This window comes from Pteropus alecto, unplaced genomic scaffold (assembly GCF_000325575.1).
Source record: "Pteropus alecto unplaced genomic scaffold, ASM32557v1 scaffold87, whole genome shotgun sequence".
NCBI classification, from domain to species: Eukaryota; Metazoa; Chordata; class Mammalia; order Chiroptera; family Pteropodidae; genus Pteropus; species Pteropus alecto.
In genome coordinates this window covers 21,203,677-21,215,225 of record NW_006443225.1, presented here as the reverse complement: position 1 = coordinate 21,215,225, position 11,549 = coordinate 21,203,677, and the positions used below count along the sequence as shown (strand labels likewise).

General features: G+C 48.3%; 1 protein-coding gene across 1 annotated transcript in view; it reads right to left on the bottom strand.

The window, feature by feature from the left end:
- The window catches only part of CA2 (carbonic anhydrase 2), a 12,095-nt gene extending 1,160 nt beyond the window's left edge, over positions 1-10,935 (bottom strand). Inside the window, exons 1-5 of the mRNA XM_006924105.3 lie at positions 10,525-10,935; positions 3,145-3,263; positions 2,025-2,117; positions 1,513-1,575; positions 345-500 (exon numbers count right to left, since the gene is read on the bottom strand). Coding sequence (XP_006924167.1) covers positions 345-500; positions 1,513-1,575; positions 2,025-2,117; positions 3,145-3,263; positions 10,525-10,897 — 804 coding nt within the window. The 5' untranslated portion in view covers positions 10,898-10,935. The remainder of the gene's footprint in view (positions 1-344; positions 501-1,512; positions 1,576-2,024; positions 2,118-3,144; positions 3,264-10,524) is intronic.
- Positions 10,936-11,549: the final 614 nt, after the last annotated feature.

The window sequence follows — 11,549 nt, the reverse complement described above, 5'->3', positions numbered from 1 at the left end:
GAAGCGCCTAGTGCTCGGAGGCCGCGCGGGGCAGGGGCGCAGCCGAGGGGCCGGACCTCGCGCGTGAACCCTCGTGGCCCCGCGACTCCGCCGTCTCAGTTCACAAAGGTGACAGGCACCTTTCTCGTTCAGCCCTCCACGGTGTCCAGTTTTACTGCGTAAAACACACTGCCTGAGGCTCTGGTGAACGACAGCAGGTGTTTGCCCGAGGCTCTTTATCTGCTCGGCCCGCGGGCGCGGCCTGCAAGGCCAGAAGCAGCGCAGGAGGGTGACCCGAGCCTGGGACTGGCAAGCCGAGCTCCTGCGGGGTCCCGCCCGCACCCCCTGCGGGTTAGGGAGCCGACCTGCTCGCTGCTCACGCCGATGGGCTCCCTGAGCACAAGCCAGGTGACGCACTCCAGCAGCGGCGGGGTGGTCAGCGAGCCCGGGTAGGTCCAGAAGTCCAGGCTGCCGGGAAGGAGGCCGCGAGGGTCGAAGTTCGCGAAGTCGGCGCTCTTCCCCTGGCGGAGGCAAACGCACAGGTCAGAAGAGTCCGCGATCGGAGGCGGAGGAAGACGGGGAGGAGAGCCCCACATCTCCCCCTCGGAGCCCACACTTTGAGAGAGCTGTGCCTTCACCAGGAAACAAAGCAGAAGGGCTTCACGGGAGACATGTGACTTGGAAATATGGCTCAACGGATGTGAGCGCGAACCTGACTCCCGCCCCTGAGCCCAGTGTCGCCGAGGCCCGTGCGCCTTGTCACGCGAGGCAAGATTGCCTTCTGTTTGTGTGGCTGAATAATGCTGCCCTATAGCTGTCTATGTCACGTCCTCTTTATGCGTCCATCCGGGGGGGGGACACTCAGCTGCTTCCGCGCCTGGGCTGCTGTGAACGCTGCTGCAGTGCACGTGGCGCAGAGAGCTTCGCGACTTGGGGTTTTCGGGTCAGGTTTGTTCTACGTGATTCAAGGGGGCCGAGCTAGGAGCGACAGGTGAGCACTCCACAAGTCAGGCTGCTCCAGCTTCACAAAGCTTGAGCAGGTGACCTGCACGCGGCTGTGCTGTAGGGGTCTGAACCGCGGGCCTGGTGAACTCCACGAGGGCACAGAACAGAAACGGCCGAGGAGCGGGGTCTCACCCACCGCGTTCTCCACGGCCTTTCCCAGGTCCTGCCGTGCCGCGCACCCGGCGCGTGCGGACAAATGCCCGCTGCACCGGTGAGGGGGTGGCTGGACCACATGGCCGCTCAGCCTCGCGGCGCTCACGAGGGTCTCCGAGTCGTGGATGCGGACGGGCCAGTGGGCGGAAGCGGGGTTACATAGCAGAGAAGGCTAAACATGAGACCAGCATCTGGATCAACGTTTGGATAACGAAGAGTTAAATATGTAGGCAACATGTATTTTACCTCCATTAACGGCTCATCCAAACACCACAGGTCAAACCCGGACTACTCCAGTCGATCAAAAGAACTTTCCAGAACAAGTGGGGTGTGGGGAACCGGCGCCCTACACAGGCGGCAGCAAACTCGACGTACCTTTGTTTTAATGGAATCCAGCGCATCGGTGACCTTCTGTAGGCCTGGATTAGCATCGCCGATCTATGGGAAGACAGGGGACAAGTACGCCAGGTGGGACTACCCCGCTTTGACGTAAAATTCCTCCAGAGAGTGAACCGAACTCGCCACTGGTTACTCGGCACCCATGGGTCTCGGTCGGATTACACCGGCGCTGTGACTTCCCCGTGCAGACAGCCGCCCTCGGCCTCTCCCCTGCAGTTCCCCTGGAGCGACCCTCTCGAGTGTCGCCGGTGACCCCCAACTGCCAGAGCACAGAACGCCGGTCGGGTCGCAGGGTTCTGCACTATCGTCCGGAAAGCCGGACGAGAAAATGCTCAAAAGCCGTGAGGAGGGAAAGGCCGGCCTGGAATCATTTCAGAGCCAGCGGCGTTTCCCAGGCTCTTGGCGGAATGTTCTGTTTGTTACAAATGTTCTGTCTGCTTCATTTTTCTTGAAAACGGGGGGAAAAAAGAATCCGGCCATTCACTAACCTTCAGAAAAACGCCCAGAACAGCCAGTCCGTCGGGGTGCTGCACGGCTTCTCGAAAGTCCTTGTACTTGGTGTTCCAGTGAACCAAGTGGAGCTACAGCAGCAGGAGACAAAACACAGACAGTGACTTCCCACGAAAGCCGGCGGACCCTCCCCAGTGATCTCTGCTGCATAGCTGGAGACAGGAAGGAAGTGGATCTTTTTTTTTATTTTATTTTAATTTTTCAATTTGGGTTGACATACAATATTATTTTATGTTATTTTCAGGTATAGAGAGCAGTGGTTAGACATTTACATAATATACAAAGTGATTTCCCCCAATTAGTCTAGTATCCACCTGGCACTATACATAGTCATTACAATATCACTGACTGTATTCCCTATGCTGGACTTGACGTCCCGTGACTACGTTGTAACGACCAATTTGTGCTTCTAATCCCTTCCCCGTTTCCACCCATCCCCCCAAGCCATCTGGCAACCATGAGTTTATTCTCTATCTGTGAGTCTGTTTCTGTTTTGTTTGTTCATTTATTTTGTTCTTTAGAGTCCACATATAAATGAGATCATATGGTATTTGTCAGACATATTTCGCTTAGCGTAATACCCTCTAGGTCCATCCATGTTGTTGCAAATGGTAAGATTTCATTTTTTATGGCCAAGTAATATTCCCTGTATATATGTACCTCAACTTCTTTATCCAGTCATCTATTGATAGGCACTCAGGTTGGTTCCATGTGATAATTTTAAATATAAACTTTTCATTCTAATTATCCACTGTTTGGCACAGTAGCCAAGTGATTCCATCAACAACTCTAAGACAAGGAGTTGCATATTCTGAGGGAACGCACAAACTCTATTTCTAGATTTATATTGAAACAGGATCCTCCCCCCCCCCCATTTGAATTCATTTACTTTGTGCAAACAGTGTCCTTGGAGGTGGTAGAGAAAGTTTTGCAGAAATTAGCTGTAATACCACGAATAAAGGTGACAAGCCCATGTGAAGTTCTTTTGTAAAAGAAGTGGTCCCCTTGATGTGAGTCGAATTTACAAAATTAAGCTTTTGAAATTAATGCCAAATATCACTTCACGTTTTCCCCTGGAAAGAAAAGAGCGTGTCTTACCTCTGCCGAGTATTTCTTTTGATTCACAGTGTGCTCGGAACCTTGCCCGTCGCATGAGCCCCAGTGTAAGTGGATCTGAATCAGTCTGTAAGTGCCCTGGAGGGGCCCTCCCGTCAGCACTGAAAGGTGAAAAGACGTGCGTGTATGTGTGCACACAGGTAAACACACACCTACCCATCTGCGAGCACAGGAAACACACACGCTCCTAAATATCACCATTTTTAATCCGGTTTTATCCTACTAAAGTTATGCCTGGAGCAATATTTTCGACCTGAAATGAAATCCAGACTCAGGTTTGGTCCAGTGCTGAACGACATTGTTTCGACAGTTTCTGCCCTCGTGTGTGTCGGGTGAAGGATGGGTGCCTTCCCGTGCGTCTTCCCAACACAGTGACACTCCCCTGCCAGCTGTCCTTGGGGCGTGCCGGGCGCTGGCCAGGGTGCTGCGCGCGCACCCCTGCATACGTTGGGGCTTGGCGGCGCCCCCGGCCCTGCGCTGGAAGCATCCTTGGTCGTAAGAGTGCCAAATCCGATTTTCCAAAGTCTTTGGAATTCGGGTGGTCGCCGCTGCTAACCAGCTTGGTTCCCTTAAAATGCTCTCTTTAACCTCTCTGATCTGGATTCCCTCGTCCGTAAAATGGGTGCGATCGCCCACGGCCTCCCTCAGACTTCACCGATCGCCCACCGCATGCGCTGCGGAGCGCTGGCTCCAGTGTCTCCCAGAACTTAAAATTCTAACTTCAAAAACCGCCCCACGGCATTGACGGAGCCGGTCCCAGTAAAGTCAGCACTGGAAATGGCCACGCCGGACCACAGTCTGTCTGCAGATGATTAAGGAGTTGTGTTTCAAGGGAGGATTAAAATAGAGATCACTGCTTCCCCGCCCTCCCCAAAACTTATACGTGTGGATGGGATTTAACCGATATATTTTAAAGCTTTTGAAACAAGTTTAGTCCCACTATTTCAATTTTATTTCTCTAGACCTAGGATTAAAACACATTCCTATAAGTGTATTTTATTAGCTTTGGTTTATAATTCCGGAAAATGATGAGCCCAAACTTACTTTGGCTTTGCAAAACAACGGGACAAAGTCTGTACCTGCAACCAAGTTTGCTGACTTGACTTCACCTAAATATGCTTAAAGGGTAGCAACACTTCTGCTCAAAGAAAAGCTAAAGCCACAGGCAAGACATTTTAGGGGAGCTTCCGGCTGCCCGCTCTGCCTTACAACAGGCCAGGAGAAAAAAAAAAAATGGAAAAAATTATAAATGGCGTTACATTGTAGATCTGTTAAGGAACATTCATTTGCATGTGTTCTGATAAAATCATATCTCTTGAAGCTTAAAAATAACATCGTAAAAGTTTTTTTTTTAATCTGATAATTCTATAAGGAAAGAATTAGCCTTATTCCCCCAAATAAGTTTTTTAAAATGAGAGAATTCTTATTTTTCATGAAATACCCTTAAAACAAAATATACGTTTATGAAATAAATTGATATTGAAACTAATTCCTTTATAATAACTTTTTAAAGTCGTTGAGTAGCTGATCATAAAAACCATTTGTAACATTGTTAATTCTACCAAGTGGCAAAGCAAGCTGCATAAAATCATATTAAGCATCTGTGATAACTGATCTTTCTAAATTTATCTCCTTTCCCTGCGAAGAATAATTATGAGAATCTTAAAATTAAAAGAATAACAAAGCTTGTTGCTATTTCTTATCCTTATTCATTCCCTTACAGACCCTAAGATTCCATCCTAATTTACTTATTTCAAATAACATTTAGAATTAGGCAGGAATGTGTATGAGCTTTTATTAAATAATAAAATGATTAATCGGATTTGTGCTAACTAACCCATTAATACCAGATACCTGTGTTTTAGCTCCTACTAAAATAAAACTATGTTACTAGGTAGATTGGAAGCCCGTTGTAATTTTTAAAAATTATTAAATTCTTAAGGTTTAATCGCTTTCAAAAGCAGCATTTCCTGTCTTCTTCGACTAATTGGTTGTTTCTCAGCAAATGGTTAGCGCAGAGTCTAGTCAATGAAGTCTCTCAAAAACATTGTTATAATAATAAATTGCCGTAAACTTGAATGAAGGTAGCATCTGTCTTTTTATTTGAAAAATAGAAAAGACAATATTTGGTTGAAAAACGGGAAGCCGATGCTATATTCCAGATCTATTTAGTTATTTACTTGTTTCGATTGCCACATACTATTTTCTAAATGACTCCAACTTAGAATGAAACCTGTTTTTCCTAATGCAAAAATAATTTTTAAAGAGACCAGAAACTGCTGGCGGCATTTATTTTATTTTTTTTCTCTGTAAAGGGGCTCTGCCTTGCTAGGGGGTCTGAAGAGTCAGTGATTTACTGTACCACAGAAAGAAGTCCCACAAGGCTTGGAAAAAACAGAAATGGATTTTCTATTAAACTTAATTTAAATCCAAATCTCAATACCAAGTGGTCCAGCTGACTTTAATTTTCACGATCTGCCCTCAGTTGTATAAACTATATATATAAAACTCAAAATAAGTACAAAGTATATTATAATCTGGCTTCCTGTACAGATTACATGGAAAAATTACACAAAGTATATGCTACTTGTGAAAATAAGATATTCACTCCTGACGTACTAAAATAAATCGGACGACCTATACAAACCAAAAACTGAAAATTTATCATTTAAAAAGTTTTTTCTTCCTAATCATCTTATTACTACTTAATACAAGATGCATCCAAATAACAAACTTAAAGACCTTCATGGATGTCAATAATTTCTCTTAGATCCAAAACACAAATAAACTATCCCCAATAATCTATTTTAAAATTAACATGGAAGGGCTCTCCTATTAATGAAGTAAATGAATAAGTCCACTAAAAACAGAAAACTCCCAGCAGGTGAATGGTCTTCTCCATGAATAGCTGGAAAAGTACTAAATCACACATTACCGCTTCGCTTTTTTGGCAGCAGCCAAGATTCCCAGGGCTACACGCTAAAATGAAGGAAATGAACGTCGGTGCAGACAAATCTGAGAAAAAAGACGCCCACATTTCCTCTTCTCTTAAAGGAGTGAAATGTTTAGCTGTCACGTCGAGTACAGTAAACACCATTAAAATCCAAGAGAACACGCGTTTTTAGTTTCTGGCATATGACAATTACACGAGAGGGAAAAAATCCAGCCTCTGGCGTGAACATCATTAAACCCAGCGTCCGCCAGTGGAGCCGGCGCTGAGGCCTCCCTCGCCGGTCCTGCTGGGTACGTGTGACAAGCCCTGTCTGTCGCTTGCTGTTCTGTTTCCTTTCAGCCTAAGGTTGTTTGTGGGAAGGATGTTTAAAGCTTTAAAAGCAAGTCCCTGGAAACCAAGGACGGGGCTAGTGTATCACACAGAGTCTGCCTGAACTGAGCCCAGTCCCTTGTTCTTGAATTGATAAAAAAAGATAAAAAAATTCTAATCTCTAAAAAAAAACACAAAAAACAAAGCAGAAATAATGTGAAGGGTGGATATGGGTTGACTCAATGTTCCGGGCAATAATTTTTCAATGATATTTGCCTCTAACTCCGTAATAAAGCAAAAGCGTTTTAAACTCATTAATGAAAGTTAATAAGTTAGCAGGAGTTAGTAAACTTGACTGCCATTCTTTTCTCTCAGAGAAAGCTCATAATAAAAGATCTCAAGCAGGGAGAGTTATTTTTTAATAATAATAATTTAAAAAAACCTAACAGGATTAACAATTTTTCATTAATTTAAGGAGGTTTATTTTTAAAGGAATTTGGAAGGTTGATGAGAGCTTTATCCCAAGCTGCTAGTTACAGCCTATTAACTCCGCATTTAAAAAGAATTCTCTCAAGCTGAAACATAGCAATGAATTCTGCCAGCTCAGTTCCTGATCCCCAAGTGTGTTTAACTTCTGGTAGAAGATAACATTTAGAATATATTTGAAAATCTGAGTCTATGAGAAGTTCCAGAAGGCTGAAATCTCACTGGGGTGGGGGGTGGAGGGCGGAGGAAGAAAATGAACCGAAGGATTTAAAGTAGAAAATAAGTGGCAAAGGACATCTAAAAATGTTAACAAAACACAACTAACAGAAAGTAATGTTAGACTGTTGATTTAAAAAAAATGGAATGACCAAAATGAGACATTATTTTTAGACTTAAGTGTGCAGAAAAGCACATCGGTTTTTTGAACCATGGCATGTACACACATGTGCACACGTACAAATTTTAGCTGTGGCTATCGTTCAAAGAGACATCCAACCCCCACTCCTAGGTGACTGTCATCTGGTCTCACTGCAGCGAACGGGGAAGGAGACGACCAGCAAGCTCCTTGACCTCAGGCGATCGTCTCTTCATGTTTATTTTAAGAGGGTTTGACTAGAGGTATCTCTACCGTTTCCTCCAAGTTGAGAGTCTAGGGTCTTTAAAAAAAAAGGTCTAAAGAGTGTTTCTCTGAACGGTAGAATTGTTTTTTTTTTTTTAATTCTGCAAATGTGTTTTCCCTTAATATCTGTATTTAATATAGTCTGCATTCTAGAAAAAAAAAAAAAGCCTCCTTGTTTAACCAACACTACCAAAAATGTTGAGAGAGTGGACACAATTCTGAAGGAGGCTTTTACGGGTAAGGACGGCAGTTCCCTCCACCGTCCGCTCCTCCCCTCTTACTCTGCCTCCTGTTTACCCGCTCCCTTGTCTGCCCAGAGCAGGCGCTGTGCTCTCTCAAGTCCCCATGTCCTACCTCCTCTGCCCGGAGGCCCCTCGGAGCCGCCCAGAGCCCTCGCGTCTCGGCCTAGGCCTTACTTCCCCGGGCCTGACTCACTCAGGCCGCTCCCAAAGTCTCCTTGCGTCTCCATCGTTCCTGACACTTCCTCGTGGCACTTGGCAAAGTGACTTCCACGTCTTTGTACTCGGGCACGCCCGTTGTGGGCTCCGGGTCCGGCGGGGGGACCCGGCCTCTTGCCCTGGGTGCCTAGCTCATCACGCATCGCATCGTGTGAGTTAGGACTTTTTTTGTTTTAATCTAAGAACTAAGTGAACAATACATCTGTCTCTAAAACCATGGGTTTGAGCCCCCAACTAGACCACCTGGTTTTCATGTTTCACAACCTAAACGTGGCCACCTTTCATAATATGCCACGAGAAGTAGTTAGAAAATGTGCCTGACTCCCATTAGTCACGGCTCGTGCAGAAATCCATCAGAACTTGACAGATTCATGGTCAGATGTGCAACTATAGAATAACGCCATGCAAAATCAGTACATGCTTTCCTGTGACAAATGGGACGTGCAGGGGCACAGAAAAATAAAATTTTTAAAAAGCCATCAAGCGATGAGAGGTAATCTTACAGTTCATTCAAAACTTTCTTTAGAAATCTTATCAGAGGCATGAGAGCTATAGCCAGTGAAAACTGTCAGACGGTGTGTAGACATGACAACAGCCACGGTCCCCTCCTGAGGCACGTTGCGTGCCAGGCCCTGGGCCAGGCGCTTTGTGTCCACTGTCCCAGTTAATCTGTCCTCTGTGGCGCCGTGCTACTGTCACTCCAATTTTACAGTTAAGAAAACGAAAATGTAGAGAGGTCGGGTTATTGTCATTCCCTGGGCCGCCGGGCTACTTGGTGGCAGAGCTGGAACTTGACCCCAGGTCTGTGTGACCCTGGTCTATGCTCGCAGTTGCCAGATGAAATGCTTAAAGTCTGCTTCCCGGGGACATGTAGTCCTGGAACAATCTATTTTATGATCAAATTTATAAGGCGCGCAGAGAGTCACCTCGTCTGATTCCATTCGTTAGACACTTGTTTCGTCATTGTTCCCGAACAGACTCGAAGTGCTCGGCTGGCATATCATTTTATATTGGATTCTGTGCAGCATCCAATGAGGCGTGTAACTTGTCCACCCACTGAAAACAATGATTTTACTAGCAACGCTGAAACATACATTCGATCTGCCTCTTAAAAAAAAAAAAGTTGACAGCTACAGACTAAAGTAGCTCGCTTCTTTCTGTTTTTACATAACTAAACATCAAATTATATAGCGTCCTTTCTATACGGCCAATACTGCCCAGACCTTTGGCCTTGTGCTATCATAATCTAAACACATCACCTTGTTTACGTGAAGGAAAGGCATTATTTCCCTTACATTCAACTTAATCACTGGACCGTTGTTCCTTTGGAGGGGGAGGCGGGCTTGGGGCGCGACTTAGCAGAGCCCTCGAGGACCTGTCTCCTCCACTCAGTCTGATACTCGAAATCTGGTCAGTCCTGACCCTGTTCCAGGATGCGCGTGCGCGTGCGCACTGGGCTGTTATCTCTGCATGATCCTCCACCAAACTGCCTTTCCGAATCGTCCTTTCATAAAGCCAAGTGTCAAAGGTTTTTGGAAAGTGGGGAGGAGGGGAAGAAGAATCTTTTTCGAGACTGTACTGAATCGCTGGATAGGTACCGAAAAGGAGGAGCCCGCCTGACAGTTAGAGCTGCACGTACGTGTCTGCGCCGGAAGCCGCCGCGGCCGAATCCCGACAGCCCCGTGCAACGTTTTCCCTGCGGGGTCTCATTCTGCTCCAGGGCTCCGACCCCCACCCCGCCCGCAAGCCTGATGAGTTTGCATCGCGTTCGTTCAGTGACCTTCAGAGGAAAGCGCTTGGGAAAATAGGTCACTGGCAATAAACTCAACCCCGGGCAAAGAAGGCCGCTCCGAGGTCTGAATGAGGGTATTCTAGTTCTAAATATGAAAAAAAAAAAAAAAAAAGAATGCAATGGCATGCTGCCAACAGCTCGTTACGAGGAAATGATGGTAACTGGTTTTGTCTGTAACGGCCCAGTGATCTACCAACTCTAAAACGTCTTCATTTGTGGAATGAATTTCTGCGTAGACACCGAGATACACTGTCACCTCCGTCACCCCAGCCCAACGCCCAGAAAATACCCATAAGTACGATGTTTCCAAGAGTTTCAGCATTTTAAATGGTCAGGTGCTCATCACTCCTCCCTGCTGCCTGACTCAGATAACTTTTTACTGCACAGGCATCAATTCTGGAAAACACATGTTTTCGAAAGACTCTTAAAATTTCCGATTTTGCAAATCCCATCGCTGCGGGCTTTCCTGCCAGGGGACCCTGCCTCCGGTGACTGCACAGGCTCGCCTCCCTTCCCCAGCGCCCGGCACAGACAGCAAGCAGGGCTTTGGGGGGAGAAGCAGCCCCGTTCACCTCGGGGTGATCGGCCGCTCCCGGGGGCCGGGCCCCTGTGCAAGTCCCCGCCCGGAGCAGCACTTCCTGGGCTGGGAAGGGGGATCCGCACTGCCCCCCCCCCAGCCCCGCCCCGGTTCAGGTGGGAAACCGGCTACTGGCCGAAGGGCGCGGGTTATTTTTTAAACACTGACCTGCTTTGTCCTGGGAGTCATCGAACTCCACGTTGAAAGAGTGACCATTATTGAGGATCCTCCGAGAAGTCGCCTGCTCGTAGCTGACACGCAGAGGCTTCAGCGAGGAGTCGTGAACGGCCGCTTTGGTGTCGATATCCACAGGGGACTGGCGCTTGCCCTTGGCAATGGGGAAGCTCTGGTGCCAGTGCTCCGGGCCTGGGGTTGAGAAGGGACGCGTGAGCCCTGCTGCGGGGAGGGTGCACTCGCGCCCCGCGAAAGGGCACTGGCTCCGCTCGGCCCAGTTGGGGCGGCACCACGCAGCCGCATCACCTCCGGGGAAAACACGCCGTGCCTCGGTTTCCCCATTCGCGCTCCGGTGGGATAAGGGCATCTACCGCGTAGAGGCTGCTGTGGGGAACTGGATTCCATACGTGGCGAGCTCTCAGAACGAATGGCGAGCACCACGGCAGCATTAGCTACTTTCACGCTCCTTTTACAGAAATGCAGCCACCGAAATGGGGCTGACACTCAGGGGGCCGCGCGGCCGGGACGTGGGACGTGCGAGCTCCCTGAGGACACCCGGCAGGTCCGGCGTGCTCCCTGCTGTTCTGGCGCTGGACGTCGGGCAGCGACACCCGGCTGCCCCCGCCCCCTTCAATGGCCAGAATCTCCACTACCTGGCAAGCCCCCTCCCCACAGAAGGCGCATCTTTCTCTTGCGTCCGCTGGCTCCGGAGAACCCAGAAGCGTGGCGCGCAGAGCCGGGCTCCTGGTCACCCCCTATCGTTGGAGTCGAGAGGCGAAGGGAAAACTCAGCGGTCAGCGCGGTGGGTTCCAACCCGCCCCCCAAGTGCCCCCGGGCGGCTGGCGCTGGGAGCCTCAGCCACAGGTGCAGCTGAGGGCGGGGCGCGTGGGGGAAGGGGGTCCCCAAATCCTCTGCCTTCAACACCGAACGTTTCGCGTTCCGGCCGTTCCTCGCGTCTCCTAGGTCCGGAGAGGACCGTGTCCTGCTCCGGACCCGGGGCTGTCCTCGCGTCTGGCGCG